We start from the raw sequence: 24,542 nt of genomic DNA, 5'->3' as shown, positions 1-24,542 counted from the left end.
GCTGGTTCTGTGGCAAATTACACACATCCTGTTCATCTGTTCAGTATCAAATGGATCAACAGCCACACTGCTTAGCTCCTCCATGCTTCTGTTGCAGTTACTGCTCCACTTCTTCCAGTGCTTATAAAATTATTTGCATGACTATTATTAGTGTGTAGGGATGTATGTCAAATCAATCACTTTTGTAGAGCTGAAGTGTATAAGTACTTCCACTCTCTGTCATCTTTAAGGTTAGGTTAGAGGTGAACCATGAATGGATGGTATGTTGTAGGATTAGAGAGCCTATTTGGCAATAGCATTTTCTATTTCTAGCAATATACTGAGTGGGGGATTTAAAAATAATAGGATAAAATAGGATCACTGTCACTGACAGCTTTCAGAGGAGTTTTAGACTGTGCTCAGGGACAAAAATTAACAGTGTCAATGTTAGAAATATTTATTTTTGCTGATATTACCAGTTCACATGTAGGCATTAGACTGTCAACTAATTTATTGTTCAAATTTTAATTTAAGGTAATACAGCTATGTACATTGTAATGACAGGAATGATTTAAAGCTCTGCAAAGAAAGCATAAATTGATTTTTAAAAGCGTATGTCTGAATGAGAATGGCTTTGAATGCATAAAATTGAGACAATGGAGAGTCAAGTCTGTAATCTCTGGGATGGAAAGTGAACACTACATTTGCAAGCAGCTAGCATGAATGTATGTTCTACTAGTGAGCTTCAGGTCTTATGATCTAGAAAGTGGGAATACTCTTGGATATTCCTGTGTCAGCTCAGCTGTTACCTGTTCAGTGCAACTAATTTGGTACCTAGAACCTAATGCCATGGTCCCATTTTGTCAGTTTGTTGGATATTAAGTGTGAAATGTTCCTATTTATATGTAGAACAAAGAGAAGCAATTTCAAGTTTTATACCTGCAAGGATGCAGAGAACAGTCTATCCCTGGATAAAGGTAGGTCATCTGTTAGGAAACATGACAGTTTGAATTCCGCAGATGCTATCAGAACGGCACTATGATGGCACAGTAGGAGGAACTGCATGACTGCAGCTCTATGATGCAATAAATATGAACTGTAAATATGAATTTATTACTGCATTGCCTATTTCATGGTGGTATAAAAGAATGAATGTTTTATTGAAATGTCACCTACAAAACTTGCCGAGCCAAATGTTAGCAAATGGCAATATCGTTTGCTTAATTGGATACAGTTAGGCGTATAGACATTTGCATAGAGTTAGGCAATGGTTGAGTATGTATTTTAAAGTAAAGGGTAAAAATCTGAGCAGGAACAGGATGTCACACTGTACTGGATAAGACACTGCTTTCAGGAGAAACACATGGGAACTGGTCCCTGTTACCCAGGTTGTTTAGTACTGTCTTTGCTTTCTTTTCTGATTTACTACATAACATAAGTCCATGGAGCTTGTACCAGGACCTAAACTTTGCCATAAGAGGCAGGCATCCTAAGCAGCAGACAAAGATGTCCATTTCTCTTGTCCACATCCCACTCCCTCATGAAGCTGCTCTTGCATTTTACAGGATAAACAGGAAATCACACTTTCCATGATTGTACCTCTTGGTACTCCAGGAAACTTCTTTTGGACGTAGGAGACTAGGCTCAAATTCCAGATCTTGTGTTTTGTGTGATGTAACTACTAGGTGGTTATGGAAAAGGTGGGCTTATGCAGGATTTGTGCATTCACTAGGCTGCTGATGTACTGTACTTGAACACACCACTCAGATGCGACTCTTCTAAGGACATTGCTGGGAGCAAGACATTTAGGTTATGCTCTGTCTCACATCCAGATCACAGAGAATCTGCACTCTTGGGCAGTTGTGCACAGAAATGGAAAGCTTGCAACATCAGGTCCAAAGTGTAAATGTCAAATGAAAAATGAGGGCTGATGAGTCTTGCTTTTGCTTCAGTAATGGATTTCTAGGTCCATTTTTGGAAGGTTTGTGTCCCTTTAATCCATGTTTTAGATATTTAAATCACCTCTTAAGCTCTTGCAGTTCCTCTCTACATAATTTTATTAAGCCTCAGTGAACTTATTTGCTCTCTATTATTAAAATAAAATGTGGAAATAAGAGATCTAAATAATAGCAATCTGTTTTTTCCTCATCTGAGATATGTACCTGGACATAAAAGCTCTTTTTTGATGAGTGAACACATCAGTTCCTCACAGTACTGGATCAGCAGTAGCCATAAAAATGTACCTATTGTGTAATTCTGTACTTTGTTGTAAATTTGGTACTAATGTAATGCTTCAAAAGCTAACAGAACATTTAGTTGATATACTGTATCTCTCTATTATGTTGATATACTGTATCTCTTCATAAATATGTATGCATAACAAAACTGTGGCAATTTGAGGAATTTATGTAAAACTTATGAATTCTCTTTGATATCACAGGTCCTCAAGATATATCTGTTTCAACCTGCCTGCTCCTTGCTGAAAAGAGAGCAGTTTTTTCTTTCTCTTTTTCCCCCCTAACCTTTTTAGTGCATTAAAGTTTCAAAGGACATTGCTACAAGGCCAACCATGAAACACAAAGAAATGCCTACAACCTGAAAGAAAATAGAAGACTTTCAGATGAAAAGTGCTGGCAATTGCTCAGAATGATTCATTTGCCCAAATGAGTTAGTAACCAAAACCTGTACCACATCCTGGTAATAGTTGAAAAAAAGGGAAGGTAACTTAATGGCCATTCTGGAGTAAGGGAGAAGAAATTGGAAGAAATTGGAAGGAAAACAGCTTATTGCAGGAATGTAAGAAGTTAATTTCTGATGTCACAGGCAGACAGGCAATGGAGAATATAAAATTAGTGCAATCACAATGGTAGATTTAAATGTACTTTTGATCAATTTATGCAAACCTAGTAAGATAATGACTGGATAACCTTTGGTAGATACAATAAGAACTTTGTGAGAGCTAGCTATATTTGCAACTACAAAACTTTCAGACTTCTGCATCCCTCTTTGAATACAATAATGAACCTGCTTAAAACAAGATTATTTTAAGGTGAGGTAACATTTTTCAACCCTTAAGCTCTTTAACCTTTACTATAAAATCTGCTGAATGGGGGATATGGACATTCAAATTTGGCTCTTCATGAACAGATACAGTAAGATACCTATTGAAAAAAAGAAAATAATACTAAGTGCTTCTTTTAAAATCATGCCTAGAGGTTTCAAAAATGGGAAAAAAAAACCAAAAAAAGTAAGAGGGTGAGTAATTACTAATACTAAGAACATGTTGGAATTTTAACATTCATCTTCCAAGCACAAAAATTAAGAAAGACATAGGAGTCTAGTAGATTTGGACTTGCATTATGGTTTAAGGCTTAGGTATGGTGCAAGGTGAATAATAGAAGTTTTAAGAAAGGATTTCTGAAGGATCTCTACCAGGGGATGGTGAAAGATCTGGTCTGCTGAGTGTGAGAAGGAATCTTTTGAACCACTGTAGTTTATGGGCTTGTATTATTTCTATGGTAAGTTTAGAGAAACATGCAGGAGGAAGTTTTACACAGAGAGAGTGATTGCCCATTGGAATGGACTGCCCGTGGAGGTGGTGGAGTCGCTGTCACTGGAGGTGTTCAGGAGGAGACTTGACAGGGTGCTTGGTTACATGGGTTAGTTGATTAGGTGGTGTTGGATGATAGGTTGGACGTGATGATCTTGAAGGTCTCTTCCAACCTGGTTTATTCTATTCTATATATACTTACAAAACTCCTTAAAAGTGCCCCATTTCCAGATCAGCCATATATTTCTCAGCCTTTGTAATAAGACCAGAAATAGCTACTGTAAGCAGGTGGTAGGGATCAGCTGTCCCAAAAATGAAGAAAACAATCTTTCACTCATGAAATTTACTTTCTTAGCATTTATTCCTTGTGGAACCAGAGCACTACTTTTGCAAGCACAGGACAAGATGAATGTGGGTTTTCAACACCAGATGAAACACCAAAAGCTCAGTCCTGCAAGAAGACATAGAATTCTTTCTGAGAAAATTGCTCAGCTACTACTGAATGAAAGAGAGTGTATTTAAAACATCTCTGCCAGTGTCTATTCACCCTGTTCCATGTCATTTGCCACCCAAGGCCTGTATTTTGCACTAAATCAAGCAATTTTCATTGTATTGAGTTAAGACAGTTTGCATTATGGTATATTAAGTCAGTAGTCTGACAACTGTTATGTGCAGCAAATTTTGGATTATTTTGGTAGGGTGCATAAAATAATGACATGCTCTACATTCACTACTGGAAGGTCAGTATTCACTTTAGAAGGGATTCTAATGGGAGTTAAGCAGAGAAACCTCTGACAAAATTCATGGAAGTTCAGATTTCAAGTGCTTTACATTTTTGTCCACAGCTGTAATAATCTCCTTGCTGGTACTTTTGAAATTGAGAGCATGTAATCGCTTTTACTGGGATTTCATTGTAACTTCTGAATAGGAAAAGAAAATTTCCAAGTGGTTCTCATTTAATACAGGGAACCTCATGCAGACTAGGTGAAGGGACCTAGTTTGACATAGACATAAGGCAGATTGCTCTTATTCCTGAAATGTCAAGAACAACAAGACAGAAAGGTAAGCTGATGTACATCAGACATGTACAGCACTCATGCATTAAAAGTGTGTGAAGAGGCACTTTGTATTAGTCTGGTGTCCTTGAGAGTGGGCTGTCATGGATTTCACTTTGCCTTGGTTGAAAAATCTTGGAAGAGGAGAAACAATGGAGTCTAAATTAGATATACAAGTTCTGAAGTGTATTTGTGGAATAAGAGTGGGGAGAGTATTTTTTCTAATATTTATTAAGATGTAGGTCAAATAATTTACTGGTAGCAGGCTGAGAGAAAAAAGAAGAAAAAAGAGAGCATCTATTTTAAGAACCAATTTAGATTTTCACATAAATGGAAATCAAGAATAATTCTACTGCATTACACAGAAGTGTAAGGGCTGGTGCAAGGTCAGAATGAAGCCTCTTGTGATTTCTGTTCAAAATGAATTTAAATCAGGATGACTGCACTGATTTCAGCAACTTCTGGCTGTTTTTTATCCAGATAAAAATTTGGCATTCCATTACCACGGTAAATAATTCAGCTAATAAATTCCTAAGGGAAGAGATGGGGATGGAGCCTAGTGTGGCTGCAGTTCCCCATGAGCACCATCTGGTGCAAGGTGCACTACTGGTAAAATGACAGAGACCCCTCCATCCTATCGATGTAGCTGCTGCGTCCAAACCTGTATTTTGGTTTTGACCTTGTCCAAAACTCCCATTGATGCCAGTGGGAACTCCATGTGCAATACAATCTTTTATTCAGGCTGTCAATTATTAATATTTTCAAAACATTGACTTGGGCAGGAGTTGAGATAATTCACATTTGAGGCTCTGCACTTAAGCATTTGAATTCCATTTGGAGTACAGCACTAGCCCCATAAATCCATCTCTAAAAATCCCACTCTGAAAAGAGGATTACTGTATATATGCTATATTTGCTTCCTTTTTTCCATAACCTATTAATGCCTCAGGGATTGAGTTTCACTAGACACAGTGGGAGAATCCTGGTACATCTGGTTTCCCTGTGGTCTTACATGATGACTGAACAGCCTCACAGCTTTTGCGGTCAGGTTCCCTATGGGCTCACACTGTGATTAGATTTGTTCACCACAAATATATCCTTGTTTGCCATAAAGATACGAGTGAATCGAGCTGCTGCTTCATGCATCCCATTTACAACTAGGATTTCATAGAATCATACAGTAAATTAGGTTGGAAAGGACCTCTGGAGGTCACCTTGTACATTTCCTGGCTCAGCCTCTTCCCAAAGATGATCTTTTTTTTCCCCCTCTTTTGTGGATGGCCAATTTAGAAATATTCTTTCAGCTCACAGTGACCTCTGCTTTCCTACTCCTTTCAAATGCAAGCACTCACCCCAGCCCATGATCATCCCATATTTAAAGGGAAATAAACAAACAAAAAAAGTAATGTTTTTAACATTAAAGCATAACATGCAATACTAAATTTTAAAATGTGAAATTGAGCATGGAGAAAGGTTAAAGAAGTATAAACCACACAGCTATCCCTGAATGTCTAAACAAATACTTGATCACTAATCTAGCTCTTGTTACAGCAGAATATGGATCTGCAGAGTGAGAGGGTAGCAGTGTCCTAGGCATGCATTTGGCACCTGGGGAAGCCCAACTGTCTATCACTTCCCAAGCAGAATTTGAGGTTATGCATCAGGACTGTCTGCTGCCATACCCTTGGGCATAGGAGATGGTCATGGCAAAGTTGTATAGCGTTCAAAAGGCAGACTTTGGTCATCTCTTTAGGAGAACTTGATTTCATTTTAGGACAATAAAATTATTTGACCCGAATTCACTGAGATACTCACCGGGGCCATAATTATTACTAGACAACATGGACTTGTTTTGGGAAAAGCAGCTTTTGCCTAGTTTTATGTACAATAGTTTCTGGGATTTATATGTTCTTTCTGCAAATAAAATAGAATGAAAACCATTCTGTGATTTGTGGCTGAATATTGGTTTCTTATTGGCAGCTGCTCCAGATGTATGATCAACATCTTTCATTTTATGAAGAGATGAAAAGTTACTTACTTAAGGCCTGTTGCTGTATTACTTTTTATGAGGAAGAATTTATTTATTTATTTGTAGATGTAGACTATAGTCTGTAGACTCATAAGATGATGTGCCATCTCCAAATCTCAGATTTCCAGAAGCTGATCACAAATGGCCTTTCTGAAAGCGTCAGACTTTTAAAAGGTGTTAATTTTTCCATGCAGACATTGAAATAGATATGTGCTCTCAATGAAAAATGACTTCTGCTAATCCTCCAGATCATCTAAATAGATGCAAATAAAGTTTAAAACTACTACCATGTGACTTACGAACAATCACATTAGCTTCAAGTCTAAGAAATAAGTGCAAGTGTTGACTGTGGAACTTCTGTGGCCATCTGAGTTCAGAAAAAGGTTGGAAGAAAATGTCCTTCATCAGTTCTAGTGTTAATTAAAGATATTTTTGTTTCACAGGTAATTCATGAAATGAAAGGTGAACATATTTTGATAAGAGCAACCATTTTCTTCAATTTAATTGTACAAAGATTAAAAGTGGTCTTGTTTTAGGAGTGCTGCTTTTCCGTGAAAGGGTAGGGAAGGGACATGCAGTTCTTTTATTTATTATTAGTATCATTGCAATGTGTGCAAAGAGCTGCACAAGCAGACCAGAACAGAAGAAAAAGACCATTCTCAAGCATGTTTTAGGGAACTGTGCTGCTCTGCAGTATTTTGATTCCATTCAGAAGGCAATTTTCATGGTTTGATACTTGCAAAGTGGAGAATAGCTGTATGAAGATGTGTGAAAACATTTTAGTGCCTTGAAATGAAAGGTACCTGAGAAAGCTGCTGGTAGTGTTGATTCCAGTTAAAATTTCCAAGGCAAAGACTAGCAAGGGAGAACACAGTCAATAGAGGAAGGCTCAAGTGGAATACAAACTTTAACCCAGCCCAGCAGCAAGCTCTAGTTTTCTACAATAGCATGTCTGGGAACACTATTCTTTCTTCCCTGGCATAATGGTTACAATTCCTAGGTCTGCTATAGGCCACTCCATTTTCAGGCCTTCACTTACACTGAGAGCTTATATGGGCATCTTTGCTTAGCACTCTAAGGGAAAGATTTGTTTTGCTTTTATCATGAAAATCTGTTCTGATCAGATGGAAGGTCCAGAAACAAAAGGCTATGCTGTCTCCTGTGCCTGCCCCTTAATGTGACAAAGCCCCCCACATATATTAAAATTTCATTACAGAGAAACTGAGTTGACTAGACCAGTACAATGTCTAGAAATGTTTTGAATATCTATATAATTTTATTGCTCTTTTATTTGTAGTTGAAAGTAGGTGTGCTTTTATGGTTTACCATATTATAGCTTGGCATATAAATTCCAACTCCCTTGCTGGAAAGCTTGCTTTCTGAATACTGGAAAAGTAGTATCTAGGTGCTACTGTATATTCATGGGATCTGAAAATCTTCATAATTTCAGAAATAGTTATGTTCTTGAACAATTCAACACATAGCAGTCTTGTTAGTATCTAATGTATGAAAAACTTGTCACTTAAAAGTTGTGAAGATTGATTTCACCAGGAATTGTTGTGGGTCCTCTGCATCTTTAGGCACATCAAATCCTGCCCAGTATGTTTTGCAACATTTGATTCTGAAATAGGTGTGCTGTTTTCCTTATCTGGTGGCCAACCCATACTTTCTGTTGACTTCAAATAATTTACTAACAGTTTGTTCAAGTGTAAACCAGGAGGATAACCAGACCCAAGCAAGCACTCCTTTCCATCACTCCTAACAATGTCTTGTTATTGCATCAGTTTAGATCTGCTAAACCTTTCATCAGAGTTAAAAATGAATGGAAAGGTTACTTTTGAAGTATAATAGAGCATTTACCATGGTAACAGACCTATTATGGTTCATCCATTTAGACGTGTTTTATCGTACTAGAAATGTTGAACTCCCTACTCCCTTCTCACAAAGCTTATGTAAACAGCTTTGTGCAAGTTTGAATCAGGGCTTCAGACTGTGTCTAGTCAGGAAACAACAATCTCTGAGCTAGTCCAGGGACAGCTCCCATGGCAGGGGCATGGTGGCTGAGAAGCGCAAGCACAACACTCTTCAGGAATCTCATTGAGCATCCTGGAGATACCACCTACTTCCTGTGACACCACTGCAAGTCACCACCTCTCCTTCCACTTCTCACTTGTCAAAAGATAAGAGGGATGCAAACATTAATAATTGTAAACATAAGAGCTTTCTTGGATGGAAGATGCCATAGAATTGCCAAGTCTCTTGACAGTATTAAAGCGTTACCACCAGCTGCAGGATTTATCTGAGTTGGAGAAAGTGTTCACAGCAGTGTTTTACCAGTTTTCACATGCCCAGAGAAGCAGGAACATTAGGAACTGGATGAAGTATCCATTTCCAAGTACTGCAGAATGCTAATGCTTAGCTTGCATGCAGGACTTGAAGGTACACCATGAGCAAAGGACTTCTGTCCATTCACAAAGGGACCATATGCTGTTAAATGTTTGTAGGATGGCGAGGTGTGTGCTATGCAGATGGAAATCATGGCAGTCAAAAGCTATTCTTTCCTGACTTGCAGCTTTCTTGCACTGATTGGAGGGTAGGTTGTTAAGAGGTGGACATTGTCAGGCTGGATTTGCATTCTGCTCTGAAGACAGCCACCTATGATATTAATTTAGTGAACTGCTTTGTGCATTAGATGAAGTCCCAAAAGAGCCAGAACCTTGTTTTCATAATAAAATGCTGGCATTAAACAAGCTCTCTGAAGCCTTAAAAAAATAAAAAAGGTATAATTCAAATAAATATAAAACAGTACAAAACATTTTTTTCTTCAGAAGAAAATGGACATTTATATCCTCGAGTCTTCAGCTAGAAAACTATCATAAAAGGCTTTTCTACTATAAAGGCAATTACATAACAGTAATGTTGAAAATTCACAGTCAAAAGGAAAAAGAAATATTTCAAGTTTCTCTAGCACTAGAGAAACGAGCTTCTTTGGAACTGCAAGTTAACAGTTTCAAAGTAAGGGGACCAGGCCCTTGAAGTGCTCCTAAAGTGACTGATACTGAAATGAGAAAAGTAACAGGACCAGATGTATGTTCACGGTACAAAAGTTCAGTTGACAATCATACCTTATTCCACATTAGCTTGTAAAGTCACCTAATATTAAAAAAGTATATAAGAAAACAATATAAGGAGTTTCAGTCATTTCAGTGGTGCCATGGGTTAGTTGTTTGGGTGGGCTGGATTGGTTGATGGGTTGGACGTGATGATCTTGAAAGTCTCTTCCAACCTGGTTTGGTTTATTCTAAATAAAGGTTTATTCAGTCCTTTGTTATTACAGTTTTCCTTTTTGTAAGAATCACTACATCAAGCTGATGACAAATCATACGTTAAAGTTTATTAAGACAGAAGAAAAACAAGGGGATGTGATTTTACACTCAAATAATTGATAAATGCAAGCCATTAACCCTGTCAGAACCCAGGAAACATCACCATTATGCTGTGCAAACATGTTTCACCTTCCAATAAAGTACATACAGCTTTGGGCAAAGAACATGTCTCCCCATATCCCTATCACCTGGCTCTTAAGATAAAGGAGCCTGTGAAAAGTTGCTTGTGATAAAATTAATTCAATTGAAAATGCAATATATGATAGTCTACTGAAAAAAATGGCAAAATTGTCTAATTTGGGGGAATATGAAGTGAATTGAGTGGTAACTTTGTAGTTTGCATTTTGTTTGGGTTTTAAGGATAGCAGTAGTTTAGCCAGGCTGGAACACAAATGCTTAGTGTGGGTTCTAGAATAGCTACCTGGCAAGACTTGCATCCTGCCAGAGTAACTTTGTGACCATTATTGTCCTTGTAACTTGAGAGAAGAAACCAACATTCTTACGGCTCTCTGGGTTGAGACTTACAGTTTCGACCCCACACAATTTTGGAAGTTTCTGTTTTACTTCCCTCCCTCTGTCAACCATGAGAGAGGGCTGTAAATTGCAAGACTGATATAACCAGAGCTTCTGTCTCCTCAGAAGTTGCAGAGAGAAGTCAAGGCAGCCACAAGCAGCATACAGAAACCTTAGAATTTGGAGAACATGATCTGCCCATCCTACGACTTACATAAGGCCTGCCTGACAACTCTTCTAGTCATTGCTTTGTGCTCTACTGAACAGAGAGACTTACAGAGGCAGGGAAGCTAGTTACCAGAACACATAGCATCACACTTAACCTTTTCTCCCCAGCTCTAAAATACAAAAACCAAGATTTCTAGCAAGAGTGACAGTGTCTACAGCACCAGATCTGAAGGAAATTCTGTGAACTATGGAAAGCTCACCTTCCTATACTCCTTATTCTGCTGCTGTTTCAGATTGTGCTCCTTGACAGCCAGAAAACCCTAATAAGACAGGACTTATGGCTGACATTCCTGGCTATGTCATTTTACCTTCAGTGCTTAAAGAAACAGGTCCACAATACGCTGAGTCTTTCAACCATATACCACACAAAATGACCGAGCATGAATAGAGTAAGACTATCTACATCTCACATTTTGCATCAGGACTTTTTTACTTTGGTTTTAGTCCTAATTTTCTGTGTAACTCGTGCATCAGTTAGGTTAAGAAGCCTAGAAACTTAGCAGCAACATAACTTTGTCATAAGGAAGACACTTAAGAACAATGGATCTTTTGACTAAAACTAGAATTGTAACAAAACACGTTCATCCATATTGCAAAAGAAGTATGTGCACAGCTGTCTTGTAATTCTAACAACCCTCTAAGGCAGAAATACTACATATAATTCCACATTAAATTAGGTAAGTCTTCAGTCTAGGGAAAAAAAAAGTACAAACACCAAATGAAGTAAGCCTTAAATCTTACGTGCCTAAATAAAAGCTGAATAAAAACCAAAAAAAGACAAAAACCATATCCCTAATCTGATTTATGTAACCTTACATGTACTTTTCTGTGAAATACACATTAAACAAAAATAGGGGTCCTGTTCTTAAGCATGTCTACTTAGTAACAACAACACAGGCTACAGGAAAACAAAATAGGTAAGGAAAAACCATTTCTGTATTTTCTTAGTTCTCAAAAGTCTCATCCCCATGACAGCAAAGGTGAGCAGTCAGGTGTTACCTGTCACTATAAATATGAGCATGTGCAGACACAAAAAAAGTCTGCTTACTAGTTATTTAGTGAGGAGTACTTCCAAATCTCTGTTATCATGACTGGCAGATTAATAGTTGCTTCCTCCTGATCAATCCTTGAAACCGAAATTGTGGAAATTTTTGACGGTCTCCCTCACATGTTGCATTTATAGATATTTAATATGAACCACTCTGTGGTTTTCCTTCCCCATCCAGAAAAGTTCTTACCCTTTCTCTAAGGCAGCATTTAATTGCAAGCAGTATAAAAATCATCTTATTGTCACAAGGACAGATCGTACAAATCCCTTTTACTGGGTACAGTTATTGAATCTGTTGTACTGCACAGTGAGAGGGGTTTGTAAACATAACTACTACATGTTTTTTGGAAGTTATCCAGAAAGGAACCTCAGTTTTACACCCCACATCTCAGCCCCAAACCGTGTTGAAAATTCACTTAATCTGAGCATCTTCTTGGAGTCATTGCTGCCCATTCCTTTTCCTTGCGTACAACCCAAGGCAGGCACAGAATCCGACGACACTAACAGCAAGGCCTAATAGGAAGGCAATGACATCTCCAGTGTCCAGAGCTTCAACTACTGGCAGTGCCAGCAGCAATGAAACGAGAACCAGGAAAAGTTTTGAGGTGTTGTCGGTAGAAGGCATGCTGATGAGCAGCTGACCCCAAGGGAAGGTTAAACGAGGAAAGTGGTGGAAAGCAGGTACTTCAGCGGTATCTATAAGGAAAACAGAAGTAATGTGACTACAATTCCCTTCCTTCCCACCCCAAGGAAATGTCTTGCCAAAACTCAACCGATGTGATCCACGTATTACAAATATCTGTGTAGGATTACTGAAATTCGGGTTTTATCAAACTCCGGAAGTCTTCCTGCGAGGCGCACGCCGGCACCACGCTGCGCAAGTTTTCCCCGCAGGAGCGGCTCACTCACGGGATGGACACGACAAAACACGGCCACCCGGAACAAGAGGCTTTTCCGCCAGCTGCCCTTCGGCGGGGGGACAGCGACAGGACTGTGACTCGCACCCCGGCCGGCCCCCGCTTCCCAGCGAGCGGGCGCGAAGCCGAGCGGCGCCACCCCTCCTGTCCCGCGCCCTGTCCTGTCCCAGCGTCTGTGGGCTGGCTGCAGGACGGCCGCTCCCCTAGGCAGCCCCTGCCTTCACGGCGCCCCTCAGTCACCTCCTGCCGCTGGCTCCGGGCTGGGGGACGACGCCGCTCCGCGCAGCGCCTCTCGGCGAGGTTCTCAATGCCTACGGGCACCGGACCGCCCTGCTTCGCCTTACTCCCGCAGCCCCGTAGCGGCCATGACAGGAAGGGGCGGTGGCGCGGCCAGGGGCGGGCGTGACCCGACCGGGCCGCCTCCCGCTCCCGGCACGCACCAGAGACGAGCGGGTTTCGCTTCTTTGCCGCAACCGGCAGTTGTGTTTGGTGTGACTCCTGTGGGTGGCTTAGAGGCATAGCCGCTGCCAGGGGCCGGGGCGGCGTCAGGGCTCTGTGGACGCTGTTGGCGGCCCTGGGAGAGGTGGCCGGCAGGCCCGGCCTGGCGCCGCCGCCGAGCTCGAGCATGGAGGCGGCGGGCGCCTCCCGGGAGCTGCCGCCAGCCGGAGCCATACGATGCCCGCGCAGCCTTAGGATGAACCTGAACCTCATGAGCTGCTATACCGGGCTGCACCTACGCGCTACGGTTTCACTGAAGTCAAATGATGAATATGAATTGTCTTGGGCTGGACGTGTGCTCTTTTCTCTGAAAATAAACAGTGCGAGTTACCTTTAGTCTGCCCACAGGCAGTGTCTGCTTCCTTTCAGATGCAGGTTTACATGCTGCAGTGATAACGAGTACTGGTCATAACCAATTCCTGCTCTTGAGTGATAAAGAAGCTTTATGAACTGCCAAAAAAACCTTGACGGGAATGTTAACAGCTAATTGCCCCCAAATCCTAAGTCAAACGTCCTGATTTTTATATTGTTTTTGCTTTGGACAAAGCTGCTTGTAGAAATGCTGTTGCTCAGTTGTTCAGGTACATAGAAGGGGTTTAAGGTATTTTTGGTAAATGCCTTCCAGAATTACTAGCTAGAGCTTACTTTTTATTGTTTAGTGGAAAACTCTGTGCTTAAGTTTAGATGAAAGACTTGTAAGCAGTTATAGTACACCTGTCTTTGGAATGCTTGCAGAAATCAGCATAAGAAACTCTTCTAATCCAGTGTTGGAATGAACCTAGAATTTGTAATCCATTATGTCAAACATTAATTCATGAGTAGAACCCATGTTCTCGTTTCCATACACTTGTGCAAAACCCCCTCACCAACTTCTGTGAACATTTATACAAGGTTTCTGATGATTTTTTTGCAGAGTAGTGGAAACCCAGACAGATTATTCAACATACAAGTAGCTTTGCTTCTGCCCTGTATAATTTCTCTTAAACAACAATTGCCCTTAAACAACAATCCTTTATGTTTATAGGAACTTTGTAGTCTGAATAGAATGTTACTATTGTGATGATCATCATTCTTTTATTAATGCTTTTCTCCATCTGTCTGGATCCAATGGCTGTCAGTTGTCTTAGATGATGAACTAGCAAGGACAGGTGCAGTCTTTCCTACCAAGTAGCATGGAAGTGTCTCCTTTATGAGCAGCAATGCCTAGATAATACAAATAATACTAAAAGTCAGTGTAACTATGTTATGAATATGAAGTATGATTTGTTAATAAGGCAATATGCTAATTAAAATAGCAATTATTATTTATTAATATGAAAAATGGCCCCAAACCTTATGAATAGGTACAGTATACAGCTGTAGTATATTTGCAATGGCTGTGTAGAGTATATAGGCAATAGTAACAATGTTACACAGTATTAAACAAACCATGAAAGTAACACTGGGAAAGAGAATCTGTGGCGGGAATTGTGCCGCTTGTCCGCTAGGGGAAGACTCGACAGGAGCCTTGCCAAAACGGCAGCTGTCAAGACAGAACCTTTTACAAAGAGGCTTTATAGGGATAACCGAGGCTGCAATGTAGTCCAAGTTACACAGAGCAGTGGGAATTCCACCCACGTGGAGGGGTGTTGCTGCTGTACGTTAGCCAGTAATGGCTTTTGGGGTGCTCTGGGGTGCTGGTTGCTGGCAGGGTTGTCGCACGGTCCCAGTGGCTGAGCTGGCTTCAGCGTGACGGCAGATGGCTCTTGTAGTTTCCCAGAATTCGCTGTCCCAGGGTTTCAGGCTCTTGGAAAATAGCCTGATTCTCTCAGCACTTTGCGAGCTTAAGGTAGAAGCAAGTTACTGCTGCAAGAGGGACAGTTCTCCGGGTATTGGCTCACCTGGGCTTTGTCTCTTCTGCCCAGTAAGACACTTCTGTCTGCTCCTGAGCTTTTAGGACACAAAGAGGTTGACTATGGTTTAAGTGCTGCTTATGCAAAGGGGTAAACTGAGGCACGGCAAAGATTCTGAGTTGCAAGGCTCATGGCTTCTTTCCCCGTATCTTAGGCAAGGCACCTTGTTTACTGTTTGGCTTTGCTTTTATGATTTGGCTGAGTATCCATTTGGCCAATTGGCAACCCATAGCATGAGATTTCACCAGACCGGGAACATATTAGGTAACAATACGAGCCTAGTCTAAGTGAATATTCCTGTTTACCAGACTTTTTGATGCTTGGGTTCTTTGTCTTTTTTCCTGTGTTCCTTGGATTCCTGCAGGGATGAGGAGGAGAAGGGGATCACTCCTGGACATGCCAGGACTTGTTCTGGGTTTGTGTTGGGCCCATTTGGCCCTACCACCACAAACTCAAAACCATTCTTTTTATTCATGAAACACCTGTTTCACAGTTTTTCAGGTCTGAAATATTTGCTGCTTCATGTTCAGTTCTGAAGGCATTTTATCAAGAAGCTGATGCCAGATAAAGTCACTGAAGAAAAATCCTGACATTTCTCAGAAAGCTGACATGGCATGGAGGTGAGTGCCCAGCCCGTTCCTTAATTAATCAGACATAAATCATAACACCTACAGAACATGAAGAGTGGCATGGGAGAGGTGCCTGAGGACCAGAGGAAAGTCAATGCCACTCTAGTCTTCAAAAAGGGCAAGGAGGAGAACCCAGGAAACCACAGGCCAGTCAGCTTCATCTCCATCCCTGGAAAAGTGATTGACCAGCTCATTCTGGAGGCCGGAGCTTGATATGATGGGGCAACTGTGTACCTTGACTTCTACTGTGAGGGTGACAGAGCACTGGAACAGACTGCCCAGAGAAGTTGTGGAGTCTCCTTCATTAGAGACTTTTGAGACCTGTTGGATGCATTCCTGTGTGACCTGCCCTAAGTGAACCTGCTTTGGCAGGGTGGTTGGACTAGATGATCTCCAGAGGTCCCTTCCAACCTCTACCATCCTGTGATTCTGTAATTTGACATGCACTGTTGTCATCTCAGAGAGTGGGCCTTGGAGTCCTGTCCCTTATGGTTCCTTGCTTGGGCTATTTATTATGTCCTGCATTATTTATGAGAAAGTTACCCTGTTCTGCAGGGTCAAAAAAATGTTTAAATCATCCCTGTAAGTTTTAGTGCTGTATTTGCTGTTGCCACCACTTACCAACTAAAATTTTCAGTAGTTGTCATTTATTCCTGTAAAACAGATGTGAGGGGGTTGAACAATGACTTTCAAGTGTATGTTTTATAGCTAGAAATGTCAGTATTAAAGAGCTGTGGCATCTTTGAACTTAAGTGTTTTGACGGTGAAGAGTATAAATCCAAGGGGAAGACTGGTCTTAACATACTCATCTTAGTATTTCTCCCTTTTTCTCAACAGCTGCAAATTTGCAGGCAGTTGAGATGACAAGAAGTACAGTAGGGATGTGGAAAATATTGATTGTAAGATATATAATTTATTAGTAATATCGTGGAATTGCCATTTAGAGGTATAAAGCAGTGCCATTTGGGGATATTTCTTTGGCTTATTAGCTCTTTCAATGGCACTGCATTTTTTGGCTTTAGCTTCGGAAACAGCACTGCTTTGAAAAAGAGACAAGAAAATCTAAACAGTGAAGGAGGCTCTAGTGGTTTTTGTGCTGTCTGAATAGCAGAGAAATGTGTATTCAGCTTGAAGCTCTGCCATCAACTTCCTGCATCACCTCAGGCAAATCTTCCTTTTGACCTATCACCGCTTTGATTGCTTAGCTCAAGCTATTATGTAACTAATAGTCAGAGGAAAGACAAAGAATTCCCAGAGCTGACAAGCTAAGGCTTTGTAAATTTTGAGCACGAGGCTAAGGAAGTGTGCGTGAGACTGGAAATTGAAAATAAAGTGCACTTTCTGGAGAGGAAAAAGTTACAAGATAATCATCGGAGCAAGGCTACACCCTGAAGGGGGTATTCAGGGTTTCCTTCCCTCCTCGTACTAGGTTCATCTTATTCTGAGAGCCATTTAGTTATTGCATGACCACACTGATCTGAGAAGCTCTCTGATAATTTTTTGGACTTCTGTTACGCTGCTGTAATGAGAAATGCTAACTCTGATTACTGATAAGACCTTGACTACAGGGCAATGATTATCACTTCTACAACAACATGTTCACCCTATAGCTACTTTTCCCTGGTGATACTTAATCTGACATTTTAGCTGCCTATCACTATGTCCTTGTCTCTTTGCTCATAGATCTACATACATTTTTTTTTTCCCCTACAGAAACTGTGACTTGCTTTGTTTGGACTTCATTGGATGCTTCTCTTTCTTTGAGAAAATGGGCTCTCCTGCAGTCAGCTCATTTGCTTCTGCATTAAAAAAACAACCACCATAAAATACAGCATGTATTACTTCTGTCATTAACCCTTTGCTCTTCCGCGTTTCAACGTGCTGTCTCACAAATTTTGACTTCATCCTTTCTCTTCCTTCTTCTCTTATTATCCCCTCCTACCATGTATTTCTACTTCATCTGGCCTTTTTTCCCTTCTAAGTCCTTAAGCTTCCTCTCAAATAAATATGAGTAGTCACAGAACTTCTCTGCCATGAAAATACCAGTTCCATTCCCTTCCTGTAACTGTCACTTCATCTGCTTTACTCTTGTCATCACTAACCTCTCCCAATGTGCTATCCAAAGCTGGTCTAATTATGTCCTGCATCTCCTTCAGAATGGCTCATTCTTTCCTCCATTAGCTGGAGCTCACATTGCTGTATCTAGTTAGTACCTCAGACATGAAGGCCTGTGTTTCATCATTGTCTTTTTGGTGGACTGCTTTTGAAACTCACATTCCTTTCCCCAAATCCAGTAAACACTTAAAAAAACCATGTTGCCTTATTTGTTTGTTTGTTTGTTTTAAACACCTCCTTTCCTGATTCTTTACTTCTGCTTCTTCTGTCCATGCTTTTTCCTCTTAACTCTCCAGTCATTTTTATCAACAAGTATGGCTTTGAAAATCATTTCTCTTGCCTCTCTTTCTGATTCCCACTTGATGGGGTCTTACTGCATGTAACACAGCAGCTCCTAGGCCTAACAGTTCTCTTCTGGCTATGACCTGAAATCATGTTCTATTATTCTTGTCTCTCACTGTGACCCCTGCAGCTTTGTTTATCCAAAATGCTGCTGTGAAGGGGTCTCTCTCTGATTTGTCATTCTTACTGTGTTCCCTCACTTCTTAAAGTCTTTAGTTTTACACTTCCTCTTTTGCTGAACCAAAGACCATTTTCTTCTCAGTCCTAGAAGGTCTTTCCTGTATAATCTTCCTTCATACTGGCTTATCCTATTGCCATGTCAGAAGGTTAACTTCTACCTTTCTTTTGTCACCCCTAGCAGACTCCTTTTGATCCCTCTGAGAAGCAAAAGTTACTTATTTCTGAGAGCACAGAAAGACTCACACAAAGAATTACACAGCTTTTTGATGGAAAATTCTTTCCTTTGGTACCACATGTTACCTGCTGTCTTTTGTACAGACATGAAAATAAAGGATTAAATAACCTAGTGATTCCTATTCGTTCAGTCATTTGCTCCTTTTGCTTGGTAGGGGGTCTCCTATGCCTGCTGGAATCTGTTTTTAGTTTTTCTGCCAGCAATTCAGAGATGTCTCTGTGCAGAGCTGGCTGGAGCAGAGAGACATAGAAGCAGCTGCCAGCCCTGCAGAATAAAGCTCTGGAGTTGGTGCTGGCAGGAGGTGGGAGCAGTGAAACCGCAGGAATGAGTGCAGAGCATGCCAGCCACAGTTAAACACCCAGCAATTGACTTCCCTGCTGAACTCTGCAGGGGAATGTGAGAGCTAGCCATCAATAATAGCAAATCCAGGGATTCCCTATGATTATTGTGAGCGCTGTCATGGTTTTTATGGCTTATGAGGAGCAGGCTCCTGGGGTTTTTGTAGAAGCATAATAAAGTAGAGGTAGATATCAAATGGAATGATGCATCCAAACTCCCTCCAGATTTGAGCAAGTAAAGTCTGAATCCAGTCTTCTGTATTTCAGTCTTTGTACTAATGTAAGCGGTTGAGATGTTCTCTCATTATTCATCAGTGTTTCCACAGATAGGCTGAATATTGTGTAATGTTTATTTGGTCTTGTTGAGAAAAAATCAATTATTGTGCAATATTGGCAAGGAAAATGTTCAGCTTCGGAGGGCCTGACGATGCCACCTTCATCAGTATTGAAAGGAAGGCAAAGAAATATACAATTCAATGGAAGAATGACAGAATGAGATTTAAAAGGGGAGTAGCAGCTGTCATCCACACATTGTATTGTGTAGTATGGGTTTCTTCCAAGCTATGCTGTCAGATGTTTTCTTGACTTCGGTGCATCTGGTTCTAGTAAGTAGGAGAATTTTCATGAAAATAAAAATTGATTCAAACATAATAAGCTTGCATAATCATATGTTTCAAATCTAGATCCAATCCATATTTGGACACCTGTTTATCTACAGGAACATGTCAACAGCCTTCTTTATTTTTTCCAGCTTCAGACATTGTGAGAAATAAAACTTGTCTACTTATGGAGTTCTAACCATCTAAATCTAGCTGTGTTAGTCATAGATGAGAAAACAGATACTATAAAAATTTCCCCTTATATTTGCATGCCTAAAATACACCACCTTTTTGTTGTTTTGATTACTGCCCCCAAAGGAAAGTTGCTGAAACTAGAATATAATTTGGGAAAATAAGAGGTTAATGTCAGGCTCAAAGTGATGTATCTTTGGCAGAAGAAGGGGCAGAATTCAGAGAGATATCACAGAAATCACAGAATCATTAAGGTTGGAAAAGACCTCTAAGATCATCAAAGTCCAACCTTCTACCCAACACCTCCATGACTATTAGACCATAACCTGTAGTGCCACATCTACTTATCTTTTGAACACCTTCAGGGGTGGTGACTCCACCACCTCTCAGGGCAGCTGGTTCCAATGACCCACCACTCTTGCATTAAAGAAAGTCATATCCAATCTAAACCTCCCCTGGTGCAGCTTGAAGCCATTACCTCTTGTTCTGTCTTCAGTCACTTGGGAAAAGGGGCCAACACTGGCTCCTTTTAGGGAGCTGTAGAGAGCAGTAAGGTCTCTCAGCATCTTCTTCTTTGTATATGTATTGCTAACAAACTAATCCATCTCTGTTCTCTCAATCTTTTCTCACATGCCAGATGCTCCAGACCCTCACCTTCATGGCCCTTTGCTGTACTCATTCCAATATATTCACCATTCACGTACCAAGGAGGAAATGACTGGACCGAATGCTCCAGATGTGTCTCACTACCTCCCTCAATCTGCTGACAGTGCTTTTCCTAATGCAGCCCAGGGTACTTGTGGCAAATGGCATGGCCCTACAATGCTTCTGTGCTCTCCAAATTTTACACTCATCTGAGGAATAGAGGGATTTTGGAGTAATTTTTACACCTCTTGACAGCTGTTCAAGTTATCAGACTCTCTTTAAATGCTCTCTGGTTCTGCGGCACTAATCAGAGCATGCTTTGTCTAATCCTTGTAGTAAGGCCTTAAAAAGCCAGCTCAGTGTTTCTGTTCAGCTCAACGCGTGCTCTAAAGGAACTTTTTGGACTGACTCAGATCTTCCAGACACTTTTGTCAGGGTTCAGTATCAATCACCTGGGCAGGGTCTAGGCTGCTCATGCACAAAGAGTGAAGAGTGAAGTGCCATAAAATGAGCAAGAGGTTGAGATGACTATAGGCCTTTATGGAAGTATATCCATGTCAAGAAGCAATTGAATTTATATTAAAAAAAAATAAAGGTGAATGAAGCCTGAAGAAGGAAAAAAAAAATCAAAATATCTGAGCCACACAGAGTGAAACTTAGGGTAAGAGTTACTGAAGACAATAAAACTAAACTCTTTACAGGAAAAGGGAGTGTTATAGTTGCAGCTGACCATGTTGAGAACTAATTAGAATTTTTCAGTCTACCTTGGACATCTTTAGTGTTTCTGAGCTTGAATTCCCAGTATTATCTCCTTGACATGTAATGGAATTTTTGCACTGCCTTCAGTGAAGCTATGATCCCACATGTGTCTGAAAAATAGGAGCAATCATTTTCCCCAACATCAACAAAGTTTCATAAATTTGCTGTTTTATGTGGCAGTGGTAAGCCCACAGGAAACCCTGTAAATAATTACACTGAAAGTCACAGTCATAGCCTAAAAGCTACATGCACTTTTTCAGTAAATGCTGGAGTTCTGCTGTTGCAAGCTAACAAATTGTATTTTATTTGTGCTAAGTATTTCCTGTAGCTTATCTTATCTTGATCACAGAAGGCCCCAAAAAATCCTTTTTAGAATGCTAAGAAAATTTGGATAATTTCAGTGCCAGTCTAAAGGGAAAGAACATCATTCATGAGGGGCACATTTAATGAGCCAACTGTCCACTTTCAATAGCCTGCAATTCATTCCAGCACTTGGTTATTTGGCTCCCTTTTCATTAGCAAAACAGTTTGAGTTTCACTGTTGAACTAAATACACAGCTGTCATTACAAAAGACACTGTGATTCAAAAAAAATTTAACAGCTCAATGCCTTTGTGTTTCACAGATCACACAAACTTTTAAAGGAAAATGCATTTAGCTTTTGTTACCAGTCTGAAGATTCATGCAGTGAGAAGTTTCACTTGTCACATGTAAACTGAGAAAGATGGTTGTAAATACATGTAGTTAAAATGAGCATACTTCACCTTAATGGCTCCAGTGGCCATGGTAATAAAAATCTGAGACATTTGAAATATGGAAGCGAGATATAAATAAATATATATATATATATATATATATATACACACATATATATATATACATATATATATATACACTATGTATATATATACTTTATGTATACTTTATGTATATATAAAGTATGTAAAGTATATACTTTATGTGCCTATTTAGTAATAATATACATAAGAAACAATAGCCATATTAATATTAGGGCCCTCAATCCAAGCTTACCCACTAGAGTTACTGGAATTTTTTTTTCATAGATTTAGTGGGGTTTGGGTGATGTTTAAATATTACCTTTCTTGCATGGCTGTCATGGCATATTATGAAGGAGAGTGGGGATGCTCACCCCTATTTTACAGCTGGAATAATCAAGACATGGAAAGATGAAACAAATGCCTGAAATTCTTGCGGAAGATCAACAGCCAAGTCAGGAAAGGATACTGTGCCACCTTTATTATTGCCACTTCTGTTCCCATTGTAGCAGATTTCTGTGGAAACAGAAAAGGAAAATCCTTTTGTGAAAATGAGCTGTCTCTGTCAAGATGTATGGAATTCCCTGCCAAAACCACAAAGCACATTAATGTCATAGGAGATGTATTTTGCAGTGACAAAATTCAACCTTTTCCATGCTGACTGGCCTTATGTTCCAGTTGAGATACAAAGCAGACTGTGATGGAATCTGTAGAAATATGTACAACACAGATTATACTTATGTCACTGTTGTAAAAAATGTATTAGTAGCATCTTAAACCACAATATATTTTATTTTACTGATGCTAAGACTCAAATGGAATAGAGGCTGTTTCACTTAGAGGGCTATTTGCTGTTTTGTGTAATCACAGTCCTTTCTCTAGAGCAGGAGTATGGAAAATTACACATTTTATGCATTAAGGAATTGTTATTTCTCTTCAAAATTGTCTGTAAGTATGGTCTAAAATATTTTCATTGATGGCTGTGAACTCACTGGTGTCAGAATAAAACAAGGCTCAAACTTTGTCACTTAGATAAAATACTTAACACTCAATACTATAAATGTATAAAACACACACACTGAAGTTTACATATTTATATGTAAACCTTTGTACATACATACATATGCATAAACACACATAGAATCTTGAATTATGTGGGATCTTTCACTTCCTCCTTAGTCTGAGCAGTGTGACAGTCTGCACATTTGGTAGACATCCTGTGAAGCAGTTAATCATGTGGAACTGTGTAGGGATATAGGTGGCACCCAGACAGCCAGTAAGGTGAGTCACCTCTTTGAAATTACCCATGTGGTTAATTGCTTCATGATTTCAAGAGCACTACTTTCAAAGCCCTGCCATGTAAACCCTTAAACATGCATCCCATCAAGTGGAGAAGGCAGTAAGTTCCTGCAAATGGCATCCCGCTTTTGGATTAAGGTTGAATTTTCAGTATATAAAGGCTGGGTTTCATCCCTCTCTGTTACTTACCATTGCACACCTCTGTGTGCAAAGCAGCAATGAACATTTAGACAAACTTTGTAATTACATGCAAATGTGTAGAAAAGGTAACTATTGTTAAAGACCATTTGAAAATGGATTCCAATGTTTAATGATTCTGAGGGTATAGAGAATAAACTTCTGAAAAAGGAGTGACAGGAGATTTCTAAATTTGAAACCAATTTTATCTGAACATCTGCATTCTGGTGCTTTAAACTAAATTATAAACACATTGTCTATCTGTTTCCATTACAGAATATCTTGAAAATATTTAGTGGGTGGTGCTGATTGCTCATGTTGATAGCCTCTGGGGACTCCTTTTGCCAGTATCTGTCATCTTCTGGAAGTGTCGAGCCATGAGGGATTAAAAATTTATTCTAACTCTTTTATGACTTGCAGTCCAAATAGAGCTAATAAATCACACTGTCTTCACCAGTCTGAGTAATGTAGCCTCTTATTTATCTGTGATTGCAGACAATTAGAAAGCATATATCCATTAGGCTGTGTATTCTGGAACACAATAGCTATGTGCAGACTCTGCTTTCCCAAAAAACATTGTCCTTCTGTTTTGTGTCTTTTTATTATATGGTGCATCAGGAAAGATTTGTGCAGGTCATAGGGAGGCCATAAAGAAGAAGATTATATGGGTCAAGGAGGGACATGAAAGGATCACGGTATTTTAATAGTAGGTTTGGAGTGAAAACTTTGGATTTTGAAAGAAAAGAGAAAGCCATGTCAAGGTCTATTGACATTTGGGTGCCTGGCAAAACATATGGGTTGAAGATTACACTGCAAGCTGCAGATAGCAGTTGTATTCTTCATGCTATGGAAAAGAAAACAGAAGATTGATTTTGATGAGTTTTAAAATGTGAATCCAGATGGTAGTCATCTAAATTTGTTGCTGTAAAGCAACAATTTCTGATCTGTTCTGTAACTTTTATTGCCACTGGCCAAGGTGCCTTGCACTGTGATTCTGAAACTGTCTTGGAAAGTTCTACAGAATGGGAATTACATTGGCTAATACAAAAGAAGGCTGAGAGTTAACATTTTTCTCCAAACTCAAGCTGATGGCAATCATTTAACTTAGAGCAGAGTAATTGTCAGCTGAGTATGGATGAAAGAATAATGCTGGGTCAGGCAG

At 39.9% G+C, this 24,542-nt stretch overlaps 1 protein-coding gene across 1 annotated transcript; it reads right to left on the bottom strand.

Moving 5' to 3' along the window:
* Positions 1 to 9,987: 9,987 nt before the first annotated feature.
* Positions 9,988 to 13,110, bottom strand: SMIM30 (small integral membrane protein 30). Its single transcript, XM_068169912.1, has 2 exons — positions 12,946 to 13,110; positions 9,988 to 12,484 (listed from the first exon to the last, which is right to left on the bottom strand). Exon 2 carries the CDS (start codon positions 12,411 to 12,413, stop codon positions 12,228 to 12,230), a length of 186 nt encoding a protein of 61 aa, XP_068026013.1. The 5' UTR covers positions 12,414 to 12,484; positions 12,946 to 13,110; the 3' UTR covers positions 9,988 to 12,227.
* Between the last annotated feature and the right edge of the window lie 11,432 nt (positions 13,111 to 24,542).

Source organism: Melanerpes formicivorus, unplaced genomic scaffold, assembly GCF_026170545.1.
Source record: "Melanerpes formicivorus ecotype bairdi unplaced genomic scaffold, bMelFor1.0.p_v2 SCAF_3, whole genome shotgun sequence".
Lineage (NCBI taxonomy): Eukaryota > Metazoa > Chordata > Aves > Piciformes > Picidae > Melanerpes > Melanerpes formicivorus.
Note: the sequence above shows the minus strand (reverse complement) of the source record. Positions and strands in the feature narration are given on the sequence as shown.

Coding starts and splice junctions, on each gene's coding strand:
- SMIM30 (XM_068169912.1), bottom strand. CDS start 12,413: ATGCCTTCTACCGACAACACCTCAAAACTTTTCCTGGTTCTCGTTTCA.